Source organism: Carassius auratus, unplaced genomic scaffold, assembly GCF_003368295.1.
Source record: "Carassius auratus strain Wakin unplaced genomic scaffold, ASM336829v1 scaf_tig00029870, whole genome shotgun sequence".
In the NCBI taxonomy this organism is placed as follows: domain Eukaryota; kingdom Metazoa; phylum Chordata; class Actinopteri; order Cypriniformes; family Cyprinidae; genus Carassius; species Carassius auratus.
The window spans coordinates 38,688-57,810 of record NW_020525806.1 but is presented as its reverse complement, the minus strand read 5'-3'; the positions used below and the strand labels follow the sequence as shown (position 1 = coordinate 57,810).

The following is a 19,123-nucleotide window of genomic DNA, read 5'->3' as shown; positions in this document are numbered from 1 at the left end:
AGATAATCCGGTCTGGTCTTTATCAGTATCAGAATATTAATCTTGTTCAGAGAATCACATTCATCTTTTGAGCGTTTATGAATCAAAGGATTGAAACGGACTCTTTTAAACATTCTGCACATTTTAATTTTATTTTTAATTTATTAAACTGATCCTTTTTTGTTTAATCAAACAGGATGCAAGTTTTTAGAGCCACACAAATCCTTCAAACATCCCAGAATTCATCAGACTTAGACTTACTGACATCTGTGCTGTTTTCCCACCAAAATGATGTCACTTCCTGCTGGATGATGTCACTCAGGAAATGTTTTCTGTTAGCTCAATGTTTTTTATAAAAGACTGAGAGGATGGATTCAAACTATATCCACAAGAAAACACGTTTAATCTGAAATATCCTGATTAAAATACCTGGAATATTTTAAATGGATTTCAAAAACAGTTCATACTTGAATTTCTTTAAAGGTTTTCATTTATATAAACCTAATACAAATCTGACAAAACTTTTTCATATGATATTATAGTTTTAGTAATATATAAAATTAGTTTTTATTTTTATAGTTTTCATTTGTATTTTAATTTTAGAATTTAATTTACTTACTATATATATATATATATATATATATGTATGTATATATAATTTTTTTTTATTTTTTGTCTTATTTGCTTCTATTAACTTTCGTTTCAGTTTTAATTTGAATTTGGGAAATCAACTTAAACAAAATAAAATAGAAATGTCTTTGAATTTTTTTTTTTTTGTCAACAATATTCTAAATTGTATATATTCTAGTTTTAATAACATTGTGGTTTTTGTCATTTATAAAAATAAAAAAAATTACAAATATTTTTATAAAAGTTCTTAATTTTTATTTCAGTTTACTCTTCATATATTTAAGGAACTCTACTTTTAAAAGAATATTAGAAATGTTGAACATCTCATCAAAACGCCATCACTGTAATTATACAGAATTATAGAATATTACATTAAATTAAGCATATTCTATATATGTATATATCACCAAAATCTCATTGTATTAAAGTAAACATTGTATGTTATTTAAATTGAGCATGAGAAATATATATACATATTATTTTTTTGGCATCAAAAATCTTAGTGTTAAAATATGAAAGATTATCTCATTTTTGTCAGTGTTTGTGTGCAATGATTAACAGCCTTGAGTTCATATTTCTGTAAATCACAGCAAGCGACTCGAGTCATAGTGAAACAAACTGCTGCGTTTAATGATTACAATCAAAAAAGTCCAACAACGTTCACTACTGAATGAATGCTGCCGGCTTCATTGGCCATAATTACGCTTAAGAAACATGATTTATAAACTCCAGAGGGTTCGGGGAGACGAGCGAGACGCAAACGTAAGGCTGTGTGTTATTCAGGAACGCCACGGACAGACCCGGAAAAGAAAAATATCACACAACTAAAAAAATGTGAAGTCAAATGAAGTATAAAACAGGTTTAAAAGGAAAAGCGGACATGTCTATGCAGGAAACAGGCAGTTAGCCACTTCAAGTAGAGGGATGTGTTTCCCAGTGTCCAGTGCTGCAGGAGGAGCTCGAAACACACACCTTTCTAGCAAACATTGTCTCGAACCCTGTTCACATCCGTTTATTCTAGAACTAGAGCAGAAACACAAGCCAAGCACAAACTCCAGCCTCAAACACACAACATGCTTGCTAGAAAAGTCTGTGCTTGCTCTCCGGTGGGCGGGGCAGACTGTGGGAGAGGGGCGGGGTCAGGGCAGGGAGGGGGCGGGGTTATCTACATCATAGAGCAGGGTGTCCGGCCCTGAGGAGCGCCGCCGTCGATCTTCTCCGCCTCCAGGATTATCCTCTTAAACACCTCCACGGCCGTCTGCCAACACACACACGGAGAAAACATCATGATCGGGATGTATTCATGCCACTTCAGCTAAAAAAAAATTAATAAATGCAAAGAAAAAAAAAGATATATTTTTTTTTTTAATTAATAGGTGGAATAAAATACTGGTATATTTATATATTTCTAATTACATCTAAAAAATAAAGTTAAATAAAATGTAAATTATTATTATTATTATTAATTAATTTATATATTTGATATATATATATTCAAATAATAATTTGGAAATGAAAAAAGATTAATGTAAATTAAATGTAAAATATTGTAAATATATGTAAATGATTACATATATTTGATAAAAAAAATATTGAATTAAATTTTAATTTACAAGTTGTTTTTTTTAAATGAAGCATCTCATATTTATTTACTTTTACTTGTTGTTCTAAAATAACTGCAACAGAAATGAATAAAAAAGCTACATAAACGTTAAAACAACAAGTCATAAAAATGACAAACACACCAAAAGTACTAAAATGTATACAAAAATGTAAACTAATTTAAATGTTCAAAAACTATAAAAATAAATATATATATAAAAAAAAAAAGCTAAAACAACAAAAATAAAAATAAAATAAATAATAAATAAATAAAAATAACATGAGAAATCAAGGGAATCTTGCCATCTAATACCTTAAAACACAATTTAAATATTATATGTAAGATATTAAAGGTGTAAATATTTGTTCTGTCAACATATTCTCCTGAGCAAAACGTCATTATTTTAAAGCAAAAACAATTTTATTTATTTATTATTATTATATACACTTTATCACTGGAAATAGGCCACGGATTTGTATTATGCATAAGAAATTAACTGATTCATTATCAAATCATAATTTTGCATGGATTTTCATTGCCATATTGATGCATTAATCATTAATAGAATTTTTTACGCAAAAGTATGTAGTTTAAAATTTTTCCCAGTTCTGAAAAAAAATGTATATCAAAAATAAACATTTTATTTCAGCATTTTATGTCAGACTCATTTGTGTCTCGCAGAAGAATCATGAGAGAGAGTTCCTCAGAGAAGAACAGAGACGGACAGAAAACCCTCGAGGAAGAGGAAGAGGAGGGACAGGAAACGCATCATCACCTGGTTCTCTTTGGCTGAGGACTCCATGAACGCTGCGTTCCAGGATTCTGCCAAAGCTTTGCCCTCTTCACAGCTGATCACTCTGAGAGAAACCAAATACACAACACATCTACCTCCATCTGACCTCGACCAGAGCAACACTAATCACACATTCATGACTGAACTTAGCCATTGCAATAACTTCCGCATTTTTTATTCTCAGTTTTGATTATATTTTTTGTTACGTGCATTTGTCATTTTTATTAGTTTATTTATTTTTTCAAATATTACTATTCAGGTTTATTTCCCATTCAACTTATTTTTTTCTTCTCCCAGTTAGTTTCTAAGGCAACTCAAACTTTTGTTTAATTAATTTCATTTGTATTTCAATTAACACAAAAGTTTCAAAGAGTTTCAGTTTTAAAAATAAAACCTTGATGAAAGAGTTTTCAGATAAAAACTAGTGTTATTTTACCATCATTTAAACGATTATAGTTTTTATAAATAATTTAGTATTTTATTAATATTATGTTTTTATTTTTGATATATATTTTTTAGTTTCCATTTAAATTCTGTGTGCTTTTATCATTATTATCAGTTTTTAAATATTACTATTGGGTTTTTAATTTGTTTTTGAGTGTGTGTGTGTGTGTGTGTGTGTGCGTCTGTGTGTGTGTGTGTGTGTGTGTGCGTCTGTGTGCGTGTGTGTGTGTGTGTGTGTGTGTGTGTGTGCGTCTGTGTGCGTGTGTGTGCGTGTGTGTGTGTGTGTGTGAGTGTGCTCTTGTTTTTGTATCATATCAGGACACAACTCTGTATGATGACATGGGTATGACACAGGTATTACAAGGAGAGGGTGACTTATGAGGACATAACCCATGTCCCCATTTTTCAAAACACTTATAAATCATACAGAATGAGTTTTTTTGAGAAAGTAAAAATGCACAAAGTTTCCTGTGAGGGTTAGGGTTAGGTGTAGGGTTGGTGAAGGGACATAGAATATACAGTTTCTACAGAATAAAAACCATTACACCTATGGGATGAACACACTTTACACAAAAACAAACGTGTGTGTGTGTGTGTGTGTGTGTCGTTAGGCATCAGTCCAGGAATAACTGAACTCCTCTGCTCCCCAAGGCTCACGTTATGTTCTCATTCTGAAGGAAACTCTACTGCCTCACACACACACACACACACACACACACAGATACACAAACAGACACACACACTCACACACACACACAAACACACACACACACACACACACACACACACAGATACACAAACAGACACACACACTCACACACACACACACAAACACACACACACACACACACACACACACACATATATATATATATACGTACACACATTGATAAACTCATGCAGAACAGTCTGGAGTCACGTACCGCTCCATGTGAAGGTCTTTCTTGTTGCCCACCAGCATTATGGGTACTCTGGGAGAAGAGGACATTAGGATGTTACTGATGAACATTTCTAACACACACACAGACTCACAGTTTAACACACAAGCATCATTTATTCATCAGGCTGCTCCTGGTCTCATCATTAAATCATCTTTTCTGTAGAAATGTATCACACTGAGGAACTGTATGAAACTAGCCTGAATTAGCAAAACAATTACAGTCTCAGTATTAGAGAAACTCATCTCTGTCAATTCTAAGGATTTTTTTTTTTTAATAAAATATCAATATATTTTTTTTAAATATTACTTTTTGCGAGGGGAACTAAGAATTTTGCAAATGCTATATTTTTATAAAAATAAACAAATACAAATAAATGCAATTGTAAATGCTTAAACAAAAATATACATACATTAAAAACTACTTTCACAGATGATTAAAAAAAGCATATATTAAAAAAATATAGAAATATAGAATAAACATTAAATAATTTTGTATATATATCTATCTATATAAAAACTTACCTTTGCAAGAGCTAAATTAGGAAAAAATAAATACTTACTGTACTTTTCCCACCATATCCAACAACTTTTCATGGATAACTTTTACTACTTCAAAACTGCAAAAAAGAGCGAGAGACAGATCAGAAAACTATCAGCTAATTAAGTTATTTAAAAATGAGAATAAACCCGGCAGAGATGATTAATCAGAGGATAAGAATCACTTATTGCATCATTCGTCCAGAACATCATCAGACCTGATCTTATTTAATATCTCTGTGAGATCAGCTCAGATCTTCACGTCTCAAACTAATGAGAATTCAATCTGATGCCATGTTTTATTCATGAAGCATATTCTGACACTCATCAGCAGCAGATTTATTTCACAGATCATTTCCTGAGAAGTGATCAAGCATCAGCATCTCTCACCTTTTATTCGACGTGACTGAATACACCAGGATGTAGCCGTTGATATCTATGGAGTACGTCTGCGGGAAAATAGAGTATTCGTCCTGAAAAAGAGGAATTCAGAATCAAAATTACATTCGAAGAATTCACAAGAACATTCTGCCATTTTTGTATTATTAATAAACAATTTATATATATATATATATATATTTATTTATTTATTTATATTTCTTTTTTTTTTTCATTTTTAGTTTGCATTTTTATAATTTCATTATGTTGTTATTTTAATATTTTTATTTAGCTTTCATTTCTTCTTATTTCAGTTTCATTAATTTTAGTGCATTAAATTAAACTTTTTTAAAAAAAATTAAAAAAATTTTTTTACTTAAAGCTCTAATATTCATATTTAATTTCGGCTTTATTTCCATTAACTAAAACAATGATTGTAATTATTTAATTATTTAAAAACAACAACACTGCGTCTGTCTGTAGCTGTGTCAAAAGTTCACGGTTTAATTCGCTTCTGCATTAAAATGTGCTTCAGAATCATGTATTCTCACTGGTTTTAGACTCCTGAACGTTTGATATTGCTGTGAAGTATTTTTTGTCAAACGTTTCGCACCTGTCCTGCTGTGTCCACCAGCTGCAGGTGATACTCCTGACCGTTCACCGTGATCATTTTCGTAAATGCTGAAAAAAATACATAAAATACATCAAATCAAAAATCTGAAAAAAAGTGAAATATTATTCTAGTGTAAATCATCTGTTTTCTGTATGAATCTGTGTTAAAGTGTAATTTATTTCTGTGATGCTCCGCTGTATTTTCAGCATCATTCCTCCAGTCTTCAGTGTCACATGATCTTCAGAAATCAGAATAATATGATGATTTACTGCTCGAGAAACATTTCAGATTAATATTCAGCTGTATTCAACTTCAAGTTATAAATGAACAACTATCTGAAATGTTACACAAATTGAATCAGATACGACCGAATGACTCACAGTTCAGTGAGTCACCAAATGATTCAGTGAATCACAATCACCGAACTGATTCATAATGTCTACAAATCTGAGCAGACTAGTCATAAGTACAATAGAAATGCATGTTATCTGTATTCATTTGATCACAGATCGAGTGTCAGCTCTCAACCCTGCATTATTATGATTATGATTCATTTTACAGTAGGATGTGATCTGATTCACTGACTGTTTTCGATCGTGGGGTCGTAGGAGTCGACAAACTGGCCTTCCACAAACTGTATTGTCAAGGAGGATTTCCCTGAAACACAGAAACACACCATCATCACATATATACATATATCATGCGAATGGCATAATTTATCAAGAAACTGCCACATAAAAGCTTATTTTTTTTATTGCAAAGTATTATTTTTCTTATTTTCACCCCTGCACTGAATTTAGTGAAGCGTGTGAATGCCTGCTGATGAAACACATCTCCATTCAGAAGAGCGTTTGGGATGAAGCTGCCATAGTGGTAGTAACGCAGGACACACACACACACACACACACACACACACTCACACACAGAAACGAGTGTGTGGGCAGATTTGCCCTGCAGCCTGTTGCTATAACAACGGCCAGTTCCTCTCCACATCCAGTGTTTGTAAATGTGATCTCTCATTCACAGGGAAAACCCCCGGAGCTTCGGGACGCTCCGAACGGAAGAGCAGACACACATTTGATCAAACGATTCCAAACACGATTCTTCAATGAGAACAGACAAAAAAACAGCAAAAACTAAATCATGCGTAAACTAGATGAAACTAGTGAAAATCAGGCAAGGCATTATCAAAGTACTTTTTATTCATGTCTAGACACTTCTGAAATGGCTTTTTTAAAGTCCAACCTTCTAAATATTTAAATTTTGTCAGCTACATTTGAATCAGGAATAAAATGTAACAATTGTAGCAACTCTTGTCTCAGAGCTCAAATGATACATTCAAAAATAAACACTCACATTCAAATCTAACCAACTGACAAAAAAGCTTATTGGCTCTGTAAAAACGAAAGGCGGGGCTACAGCAATGATTTCTCCATTTACGGTATTTATAATAGCTGTATCAGCTTCATATGTTATTACAGAGCAAATACAGATTAAACAATCACAATCTGACTCGATTCTTGGAGTTCGAATCAGATTCCAAAGTGATGCTTGATCTACATTTGTTTTTTATTCATTAATGAGTTTACCAACTATCACATTAAATGCATTTTTATTAAATTAAGTATGCAAATAGTTTAAAATTATTACAAATTAATAATAAATCTAACTATTTTATGTCAAAAATGTACTGTACTTTTTAAATAAAAAATATTAATATTAAACATTAATATATATGTCTAATTGTACCTTGATCCTTCATTAATTTCATAGTCCATAAACTACTGTTAAAAGATGTAAAATTGTAATAATGTATAAGCAACTTTTGAAACTAACAAAGATGGCAGCATTTCATGACTTTAGTTTACATTACAAATGGCCTCTTATTGTAAAATGTTACCATTTCATATAAATACTAACAAGATGTTTTTTAATCTCCATGAGGAGTAAACTATCGGTATGGATTTTACCGATAACTGACCGCTCTAGTAATCAGTTATCGGTACCGATAAATCGGCAAAACCTAATATTTATGATTGGATTTATAATAATATCCCTGAAAGATGGAAAGAGGATGAAAGCTTTATAAAGTGAGCAAATGCTGATGTCAACCGAAAAAGAAAACCATTTAAGAGATAAAGTAGTGATGTTGTTTTCCATTCACTAACGAATCCTTCATAATCAGACCAGGAATATAAGAGTCTTTAAAAGGCATTGCTACTGTAAATCACATATGAGTCGTTCATTACAAGCGTTTCTCGATCGTAAAGCCATTAGAGAGCAGCAGAAGCACTGCCTTCTCTCCGTTTTAATGGAAGCGCATCGGATTTCAAGCATCCTTCCTCATCAGCTTCTATAAATAGAGCGTGAAACAGGAGCAAACGCATCAGGAACATATAGTTCCCATCGGCCCCGGGTGACCCCGCAAACAAAGCCCAGATGTGGGAGGAAGTGACCGCTGGAGTGGACACAGAGAGATCCTCCTCGTCTGAAACCAGCACAAATACTGTACATTTCCATCATTTCCTTTGCTTTTGGAAATCGGAGTATTTGGACTGTTTGAGACTCCACAGAAGGCAGAGTCCATCATTAGAAACTCAGAGGTCTGAACATACATCATGCTATCTCTGCTGTTAAAGTTCACATGCATCTGCCGTTTTGAAAAGACCTTATAAGAGTTAACAGCTTTATTAAATCAAACACTTATTTTAATGCATGCATTAACTAAATATGTTCAATACAGGTCAGATTGTACATAAGACATGTTTTGGTAAATTTGACAAAATAAAAGGTTTAATTGTTTGTAGTATGAACATCTAACAAAACACTAAATATAACAAATTGAAATATGAAATACAATTTGAAAAAAACGAATCAAACTTAGTTTTTATTAATATTTCAAAAATAGTTAAATTTTAGTGTTTTACTTTTAGCTAATGTTTTATTAATTTTATGTACAGGTTTTGTTTTATATGCGTCTATATAGTTTTTATTAATTTTTCTTGTGTTTTAGTTATTGTAGTATGTCAAGTTTTTATTTAATTTCTGTTAACATTTAAGAAACATTTTTAATGCTTTTAAAATTTTTATTTGAGTTGAATATAATAAACCTGATGCACCTAAATTTTGGAGACTGAAAAAAACGTTGTCCGCAACATAAAGAAAAAAAAAATACATTGATTTAATAAAATACATAAGTGCCAAAGCCATTTACTGAAAAAGTGGCATTAAATTATCGCTTCTCTGACCAAAGTTGAAAAATTGGTTTAGCTGAAATATAGAAAAATGTGGTCAATTGCTCAATTACCCAAATTTTATAACAAACCCTTCTTTATGTTTCTGCTTTCAACTACATGCAACTTTCATTTTATTCTGCTAAAAAAGAAAAAAAAAATGGTGGATTTATTTATTTATTAATATACATACACTACAGTGAACAAACCTACTGGATCTCACTGTGACTTGAATCTGAGTGGCGTGCTTAAGAATAATCCATGCTAAATGTTTGGTCGTGATTGTGTGAACCCAGTGTTCCCCAAAGACTGATCTCCACTCATGTGTGTCCTGATGTGATGATGGCATGTTCTCTCAAGCGTCACGCACATCAGCAAACATGTTTTCTGTGTAAAGCTTTACTACAGAGAGAAGAAATCTGCTCTAAATGACAAATACCATCCGGAAGATCAGGATCCAGCTCTAATGGGCTGATAGGAATGATCAGATTCTTACATTTTAGCCCTAAATCACCATGAAACATGAAAATGGACATGTAAGTCTCCTGAACTCATTCTAGACTCATTCTAGCTCTCAAACCCGATTCTCCATTTCGCATTCAGTTCAGATTTACACTCGAGAGCATAACAAAACACCAAACCTCTCTTTAGTTCATCTGAACACCATACAGATGAGATCTGAGAGCAGACATGAGGGTTAGTTAATAACTATATTTCTATTTTTTGGATGAATTATTCCTCTAATATGTGCAGTGAAAACATTAAATATCTATACAGAACACATACACATTTTTAGATCAGATCTGTGTCTTATCCAAGAATTTATTATCAATATTAGTTGGTTTTCGACTCAACTTTTTTTTCTTTTTTTTAGATTGCCAATACAACAATTTAGAATAGATATAACGCTGATTTATACTGAATATATGTTATAGATATGTATATATATATACACACATACACACACACATACGTATTTGTATATGTAAGCATTATTTATTAATATTGACTGTTAATTGAAAATGAAATAAGTTAGCAGGTTGTTGGCGGATGCCGATAATCTCAAAATATCGGTCAAACATCAGCCGATATATCGGTTAAATATATTATTTAGACATAAAAAAAAATCTATTTATAAAATGCATCAACCACTGTAGCATTTATAGTATGTAGATAAGCTTAACAAAATAGAATAAACACAAACAATAATTTATCTTAATATAATATTATGCTGGTATAATATGCCCTACATATTAAATAGATAGTATCTTTATACATTAGAATATACAGTATATAAGGTGAGGTTCCTCACATGCTCATATTTGGGGCCTTGTGGCATTTAAAAGATTGAAAGCCTCATACAAATAAGACAAAGCTCCTCTAAATGAACACAGACCTCTGAGAGATGCTGACATGTGTATACAAGATATGAACAGACAGAATGAAAATGCATGAAACATAATGCATGCATACATGCAGAATCAGCACTGTGACACTGGACTGCGTGCATATGCAGAACAGCATTCACATCCTAAAGACAAGTTTGGGAATATGCACGAGGATGCAGGGTGTGTTTTATGATCGTATGTGTCACAAAGCATGCATACTTCAGCTCGTGCTCAAATGCATGCGCAAACGAGGATGCAGCGCGCGCATGGGATGACATTCACGAATCTCATGCATGCGGGGAAATATCAGATGATGAAGCCAACGACACTCACCGACGGATCTGTAGCCCAGGACGGCGATCTTTCGCGATTTCGGCTGAGGCATCTTTATTTATTCCCTATCACATCAATATCCACATGTAAAAGGCTCGTCTGGTTTGGAACAAACGAAATCACATGGATTTGATCCTTTATTGCGTTTCAATGTCGTGAAGATTGAAGTGGAGAAAAGTATTAAATCCGTTCCGCTGAAAGATGCGAATATTGTTGATAAATTACGAGGAAAGTCTCAGACTCTGCGTCACTGCCCACCGCAAGCCTCTGTTAACTATTCAAGAATGAGCGCGCCGGATTGGCTGAGCTCGGCCTGAAGGCGGGACGCGTCACTGTTAATTGCACAACCATTGGCTGAGAGGGACTCGACGATTTTAGAAGTGCGCATGTGATTGGATGAATCTGGTTGTCAATCTTGAGACTCCGCATTAGTTTACAATTATTGGACTTGAAAAGTGTCTTTCAAAAGACATTATATGATGATGGATCATCAACTCAGATTTCAAAGAAACGTATTAGTTTTATTTAAACATAAGTTCACAATTTAATGAAAAAAAAAAATTATTTATTTTCACGTTGAGTGACTATGTCTAACATGAAAAATCGACAATTTATTAAGAAATTAAGAGGTGTTTCTGCATTTTGTCTTATTTTAAATATTTTTTTTTCCTCTGGTTCTTGATGTGCATGAAAAAAGCCTAAATGTCGGTCTCTGCTGCCCTCTTCTGGACAGACAAACCTACAACACAACCTTTACATTTACTTTTTCATTTTCAAAAACCATCAGTAACTTATTAACTGATAATCATCGTTTCTTGCGCTCGTCTTGATCTTTTCTACTTTCTAGTATTATTACTTATCTTACTGATTGCATATACTTTAAACAAGAACTGGTGTATTTATACACACATTAACTTATTTACTTGCGTATTTATTTATTTATCGTTTTTGCATGTTTCGCCCTCCATTACGGTTCTGTATCTTTTTTTTTTTTTTTTTTGTATTTTTCTTTATCCTTTATTTTTATTCCTTGACATCTCCAAATCATTTCCCAATTTAATACGTTGTTATGAAATGCTTTCAGTATGCTGGTTAATAATAACAAATTCTAAATAAATAAAATAAATGTTTTCGCAGAAGTAACAGATGTAATGCATTAGTAATTAGTACAGTAATATATTTTTATTGTGTGACATTAGTCATGTGACCAGATTACATGATTATATGATACACCATAATGAAATGCAAAGCAATCTAACAAGAGATACAGCACAATTCAGAAATAGAAAAAATAGTATTGTAAATGAACTTGGATAAGAGAGATGCATTACAAAAATGACAAGAGAAGCTGTGTGCATTAATATGTGCATGCATTATAAGAATAATTTCCATGTGTGAGAGGAAGCGTCAGATCTCTGTGTTTCACTCTGTGGATGAATTCTGCGGGCTGATCTGATTCAGCTTCTCCATGACAGACTCGTACAGCATCCTCCGTTCATCCTCTGAGAGTGAAGACGTATTGATCTCCAGAAACTTATACGTATCTTCAGACTGAATGCTGAAAACACCTTGTGCACTTCGACAGGATCCACCAAAGTTGTTCCAGTCCTGAAAAATCAAAACCACTGAAGATTAATCACTAAACATCTTGTCAGAACACACTCATTAAATCACACACCTGCTCACTCATTCACTGTTCCCTATACATAGTGAAAGCAACATTGTTCACTATTATGGGGAATAAAAATGAATGAGCAAATGATAATATGGATAATAGATTGATAATATGATAGTACAACTCATTATTTATTCTGTTTAACATATTTAATTATTTTATTCCATATTAATTAACAATAATTGAGCATACCAAATGGTCACTAATACTGAACATTAAACAAAAGAAAAAAAAATATTTTTTGAATCAAGCAGGACTTTTATTTTGTGTTTAGAGAAGATTTCAGAAATACAGGTCTTCGTCCGACCTTAAAAAGCATGATGAAATAACCACAATTTGGAATTTTTATATTTTAATAAGCTATTATTTATTTATTATAACATAAAGAATAGACAGTTATTCCCATCAAAGTTTCTTTAAATGTGAATACTGATCAAAGGTGTAATGTTACCTCTCTTGCTGCTTCAATGGAGGTCAGAAACTCCTCCTTCAGGTCATCCAGGTCTTCAGTGAGATTGTCCACAACAAGGGTCTTGTCTTTCAGTGTGTCCAGCAGAGATAGCACTCTCTCCCAGAACTTCTGAAGCTGAACCAGAATCTGCTTGATTTGAGAAAGGAACTTCTGAACCTCCTTCAGGTAGAAAATCACTCCTGGACAAACAGATGGTTTTGAGATTAGACCGTTTACACTTGATTTGGTGGAAATATATAAAGCTTGATGTGTAGCATTTTCACATTCATGCTGGGACACAGAAACATCAACACAAACTAAAACAGAATAGATGACATGACTAGAAGTGTTTTCTAAATTACATCTTAGTAGATCATGAAAGAGTTCAGGAGAAAGTCTCTCACCCTGCTTCATTCTGTAACGGCCCAACTCCTTCTGAAGTTCAGTCAGTTGGATTTCGGTCATCCAATTATTTTTATGTGTTCTCATCCTCTCTTCAAGCTGGGCTATTTCTTCCTCCAAACTCTTTATCTTTAAAGTACCTAGTTTTTCTTCTTTTATTTTCTGTACTTGAATCACATCAATGGCACACATTGCCACACTTTGGATGTGTTGTTCATACCTGAATACGGTGCATTCAGATAAATGAACACAGTGAATGGACTGATAGTCAGAGCTGTACACATGTGTTATATACTGTACAGTATGCATCAATGTGGGTAATTGCTGATATTTTGTGATTTTTTTTATCCCAAATTACTTTGTAAGTGTTAAAACTGAGTGTAAAACTCAGTTATGTTATGCTTACAATTAAAACATGTCAAATGTGTATTTGCTAACATGTATGTTCTGAAAACAATTAAAAACCTAATTCTGTGCAGTTATGCTCATCAGTGAATTGCATCTTGCTATAAGGATGTTTAGAGATTAAATAACAACAACAACATGATTCTTCTTTCTTTTTTTTTTTTTTTGTAAACTAGTGAAATAGTCTCCATGATCATGTTTTCACCTCTTCACCACGGAATCCACAGGTTTAATGATGTCATCAATCCATGTTCTGATTTTCCCCATGTATGACAAAACCAAAAGGTGTTTGTTCTTTTCAACGACTTTCTTCAGTATTGGAAACAGAGAGGAGTCCAGGTTGGAACTCGTGCCGACACACTATGAGAAAACGGCATTGTTTATTTTTGGGTTATTTTGGTACTTTGGTTTTCTTTGGTATTTATATTTGTATATATTGGGTCGGACTGAGAACTTGTAAATATGTACACTGCTGGACTCTTGGATCATCGGTGCATGTGTAAAAAAACCAGGATTTGGACGTTGACTGGTGCTCTATTATATGTTAATGACATTAATTAGGCAGCCTTTGCAAGGTGAAGATCTGAAATCATTCAGCTGCACATCATTTCATCTGAAAGAGAGGTGTACTCATGGAAACATACGATGATTTCAGTTTTATTTAAATTAATTGTGCAGCCCTAGGCCTATGGAGGGAAATGAAAGACATCGTAATATTTTTAATGACCTGTGGAAACCATAGGTCACTATAAATTGTACGTCATTTTATGGAAAACGGCCTCATAAAGATTCTTCACAAATAATAATATACAGGTTTGGAAAATGATGTTAGATTGAAATCATTCAAGAGAGCATTTTTATAAGCTGGACACGACTGATTGAGATGGCTGGTAATGATCACCTTTATAATAACAGCCTCAGAGCATCTGAGCAGCCGGTGTGTTTCAACAGCTTGTCCTCTGATCAGACTCTCCAGCTTTGGGAATTTACCCAGACGCAGGAAACACAGATGATAGAGAAGAAGCGTTCGCTCCGCAGACTGGAGAAGATCCTGAGGGAACTCTAAAGTCCATGGTGAATCTGAGAAACCAAGCGTTAGTGACGGTTTATAACTATCTTCAGGCTTGAATCGTGGGTGAACTGGGTCAGAAACTAATCTAAAATATCTTGAATTGTAGTTTTCACAAAAAAGCTTCTTTTACAGTAGCTACAATGTTTCAGTTGTGAGTTTGTGAGTGCCTCTCAGCATTCCCATATATTTAAATATCTTACAGTTTTTCTGAACTGCTAAAACACATTTCTTAAACCATCACCTAGTTTTTTTCTCAAAACCTTAAACACAAATCCAAATACTCAAACTAAATTCACGAAAAACTCTGACTAAATAACAAAATAAACACTACAGTGCATTCATTAGACACTGCAAAGAAAAGTGGAGAACACAGCATCCAGAACATTACCGAAAAAAGTACATTGTATTGAGTGAGCAAAATTTGTAAAAAAAAGGTGATTATATTGTATAGGCCTACTGAAAGAATATTGCACTGAATATTGAATGGTACTGGATGTCTGTATATATTATAAAATATCTATAAATTGCGATTCATTTAGGGCTAGGAATTTATATGAATGCATATCTGAGGGGAGCTTACTCTCTTAAGAAAAGTTTAGATGGTATTTTTCTTTTTATCTTGCCTCTGTATAATGCATATTAAAGTTGATAAGTGCAGTGCTGATTTGTTTACAGCGGTAAACAAGGAAAGGCTTTAAGCGCCACCTGCTGGCAGAGAGTGAATCTGCGTCTCGTTTCGGTTTCATGAAGATATTTTTTGTTTCACCAAACTGGAAGTCAAACCATTCTGTTTTTGCTTCAAATTTCGAAATTATGCAATTTAATTTAGATTAAAAACTGTTTATGGTGCATGTACTGCATGCTGCATCTTTGTTTGGATCATGATTAAAATGCAGTGGTTGCACAGACAAAGCCTTTGTTTGTTTATATGAAGAGATTTCTTTTATTTGTGTTACGTATGTATTTCATTTGGGGCTTGTTTTAAAATGTCAATTTAGTTTTGTTATTTACATTTACATTATGTTAAAATTTTAAAGTCATTTAGCAGATGCTTTTGCTCCAAAAAGGATCAAGGCTTTTTCTTTAAGCTCTTTTTCTCCTCCTGTGTGTATCACATGAAATGGAAAGACACAGAACTGTTATTTTAGGCTGAATTGATGAGTTTAAAGTGTTTCTCACCATTGCTGTGGGCCATGGTTTTCTACAGAGTGTAAGTCTGTGAAACTACAACAGAAAAACATAATCAACCAACAATTAGAGGTAACTCTGTACAATACGGTTTCATTTGTTAACTACATTCAATGTGATCCACAAATAATTCTTATACTGTGAAAATCTTTCAAATTTGTTAATGAAAAAATGTAAAAAATAAAGACTGGAGCACATTTTACTAGCAATTTATGAGTAAAAAAGATATTTACACCAAAGTTTTCAAATTTTTAATTCAACATTTTCAGTCAATCTATGCATTTACTAATAAGTTTTTTTAGTTTACTGATAGTTTACTGTAAACTAAAATGAACATGGACATTTTTATTGATGCATTTTCATTGAACATGAACTAGCATTAATAAAAGTTAATGTATGCTGTAAAAATATATTGTTCATTGTAAGTTCATGTTAGTTAATGGATTAAAAAATATTCATGTTCAATGAGACCGTATTGTCCTCAGACCTAAAAAGGAAAAAAAGAAAAGTTAATATTTTAAATATTCAAAATATACACCCCTCTTTGAGACCAAAGTCCTTTTGAGACATATTCTATAGTCTTTATTGTGACACAACTCGAAAAACTAAAGCAAATAAATTCCCTTGATGTGTGTATAAATACATCATTTACTTTCTAGGCATCTTCGTTTAGGAGTCACACTTGGCTCCTTCGTGTTCAAAAGTGACCAAAGGATTGAAATGTAACTTCCCTCTTTTTTTTTTCAGGAAAATCAATGTAATACATTTTTGTTCAATTATATTTTCCAATTATTATTTAGAATTTTGAGGGGATTGTATGATACTATGTAATATTTATAAAATTTTAATAACCTTTTATCTCCCAATATAATTAATATATTTTATTTATTTAATTATTTATTCATTATTTTTCAATAAATGCAATATTTCACATTAATATAGAGTGAAAGCATTTAAAATAAAAACAAACAACTGTAAGTGAGAATTGTGCCATCTGGGAGCATTAAAAAATTAAAAATGTTATTGTGTAACCCTTCTGTATAGCTGCCTATTTACATTTATAGAGAGGCTTTTTTTGGATTCCCATTTTTTTTTTAGACATAATTTCTTCATTTTATTAGGTTTTACATTTAGATATATATAAAGACGTTCTAAAAGACTACTTTTTGTCATGGTTTTGATATTTTAGGTTAGATAAATATTAGATTTTACATTATGATTCCAGTCAAACATAAAAATTTTGTTAGAAAGGGAACACATGGGAAGCTTTTTTGCTACTCAGATATCAGGAACACCTGTTAGGCTAAAATAAGTACAAACACAATAATTTTCAAACAGTAATAACCTGATCTGTAAAGCACATGCTGTTTACAAACATCTGACAGACATCTTTAAGATCTCAGTTTTATATACATTGTAAATTATAAACATCTTAAAGACATCTAATAAACATTTATTTGACATCTGATCTATAAACGTATTGCAGATCAGCAAAAACTCTGAAAAAAATACCTCTTGCAGATGTAAATGCAGAAATCTCTGTGATATACTAAACGTGATATCAAACCAGATCATTAGGGACTGAGATGTATTTACTGTTATAAATATCTGTCACAAAATCGTGTCTTGAACATTTATATAATATCCTGAAAGGAAATGTTGCTCGACTTACTTGCTCGACGTGATGTGTTTCAGTTTCCTCCGTCTTCTGCATGCATCCTTTTTAAATCACGTGGTGTGGGTAAGTTTCACAATGTATCACCTGAAACAAATCTTTTTAAATTACATGCAGTATGAGCTTCAACTTCTCCAAAGTAGCCTCTCCTTTCTTCAGTTGCTTTAGGCACACTTCTTAATTTTTTTTGTAGTGCATAATCTTTATTATTAACATATATTAACAAAACCAAAAAAAAAAAAACAAAAAAAAAAACACTGCGGAAATGTCTACACTGAGTTTCGTTTCATTTTTGTGACTGCGCTACAAGTTCGAGGAAACCAAGAGGACTGTTTACATTGTCGAAATCATACTCCAGATTTAATACTGTCACATGGAATTGATGTTGATAGTGTTGAAATTATTCAGCCAAGTGATGATATCTCAGATCATTATTTAGTTCTGTGCAAACTTCATATAGCCAAAATTGTAAATTCTACTTCTTGTTACAAGTATCGAAGAACCATCACTTCTACCACAAAAGACAGCTTTTTAAGTTATCTTCCTGATGTATCCGAATTCCTTAGCATATCCAAAACCTCAGAACAACTTGATGATGTAACAGAAACTATGGACTCTCTTTTCTAGCACGTTAAATAAAGTTGCTCCTTTACGCTTAAGGAAGGTTAAGGAAAACAGTTTGACACCATGGTATAATGAGCATACTCGCACCCTAAAGAGAGCAGCCCGAAAAATGGAGCGCAGCTGGAGGAAAACAAAACTAGAGGTATTTCGTATTGCTTGGCGGGAAAGTAACCTATCCTACAGAAAAGCATTAAAAACTGCTAGATCTGATTACTTTTCTTCTCTTTTAGAAGAAAACAAACATAACCCCAGGTATTTATTCAATACAGTGGCTAAATTAACGAAAAATAAAGCCTCAACTAGTGTTGACATTTCCCAACACCACAGCAGTAATGACTTTATGAACTACTTTACTTCTAAAATCGATACTATTAGAGATAAAATTGCAACCATTCAGCCATCAGCTACAGTATCACATCAGACAGTGCACTATAGACCCCCTGAGGAACAGTTCCACTCATTCTCTACTATAGGAGAGGAAGAACTGTATAAACTTGTTAAATCATCTAAACCAACAACATGTATGTTAGACCCTATACCATCTAAGCTCCTAAAAGAGGTGCTTCCAGAAGTCATAGGTCCTCTTCTGACTATTATTAATTCCTCATTGTCATTAGGATATGTCCCCAAAACCTTCAAACTGGCTGTTATTAAGCCTCTCGTCAAAAAACTTGGGAGTGTGATGTCCGCGACAACGCAAATTTGGTAATTCTGCAAACAGCAGCATCCTCTCTCTATATTTACAATAAAATGAAATAGG

General features: G+C 32.8%; 2 protein-coding genes across 3 annotated transcripts; both read right to left on the bottom strand.

Moving 5' to 3' along the window:
• Positions 1-1,215: 1,215 nt before the first annotated feature.
• Positions 1,216-11,159, bottom strand: LOC113079923 (GTP-binding protein Rheb). Its single transcript, XM_026252152.1, has 8 exons — positions 10,872-11,159; positions 6,503-6,574; positions 5,918-5,985; positions 5,317-5,399; positions 4,950-5,006; positions 4,373-4,420; positions 2,988-3,069; positions 1,216-1,867 (listed from the first exon to the last, which is right to left on the bottom strand). Exons 1-8 carry the CDS (start codon positions 10,921-10,923, stop codon positions 1,775-1,777), a joined length of 555 nt encoding a protein of 184 aa, XP_026107937.1. The 5' UTR covers positions 10,924-11,159; the 3' UTR covers positions 1,216-1,774.
• An 881-nt stretch (positions 11,160-12,040) lies between these two features.
• Positions 12,041-17,786, bottom strand: LOC113079928 (uncharacterized). Of its 2 annotated transcripts, XM_026252160.1 has the most exons (7): positions 17,737-17,786; positions 16,056-16,100; positions 14,706-14,884; positions 14,010-14,164; positions 13,402-13,619; positions 12,998-13,197; positions 12,041-12,479 (listed from the first exon to the last, which is right to left on the bottom strand). In XM_026252160.1, exons 2-7 carry the CDS (start codon positions 16,069-16,071, stop codon positions 12,294-12,296), a joined length of 954 nt encoding a protein of 317 aa, XP_026107945.1. In that variant the 5' UTR covers positions 16,072-16,100; positions 17,737-17,786; the 3' UTR covers positions 12,041-12,293. The 2 variants fall into 2 exon arrangements, with proteins under 2 accessions (XP_026107945.1, XP_026107946.1); XM_026252161.1 differs by lacking the exon at positions 17,737-17,786 and having other exon boundaries at positions 16,056-16,832.
• Between the last annotated feature and the right edge of the window lie 1,337 nt (positions 17,787-19,123).

Coding starts and splice junctions, on each gene's coding strand:
- LOC113079923 (XM_026252152.1), bottom strand. CDS start 10,923: ATGCCTCAGCCGAAATCGCGAAAGATCGCCGTCCTGGGCTACAGATCC. Junction 6,575..10,871: donor CCTGGGCTACAGATCCGTCG/GTGAGTGTCGTT, acceptor TCTGTGTTTCAG/GGAAATCCTCCTTGACAATA. Junction 5,400..5,917: donor TGGTGGACACAGCAGGACAG/GTGCGAAACGTT, acceptor CCTCTTTTTCAG/GACGAATACTCTATTTTCCC.
- LOC113079928 (XM_026252160.1), bottom strand. Junction 14,165..14,705: donor CTGAGGCTGTTATTATAAAG/GTGATCATTACC, acceptor GTTTTCTCATAG/TGTGTCGGCACGAGTTCCAA. Junction 13,198..13,401: donor CCGTTACAGAATGAAGCAGG/GTGAGAGACTTT, acceptor CTGTTTGTCCAG/GAGTGATTTTCTACCTGAAG.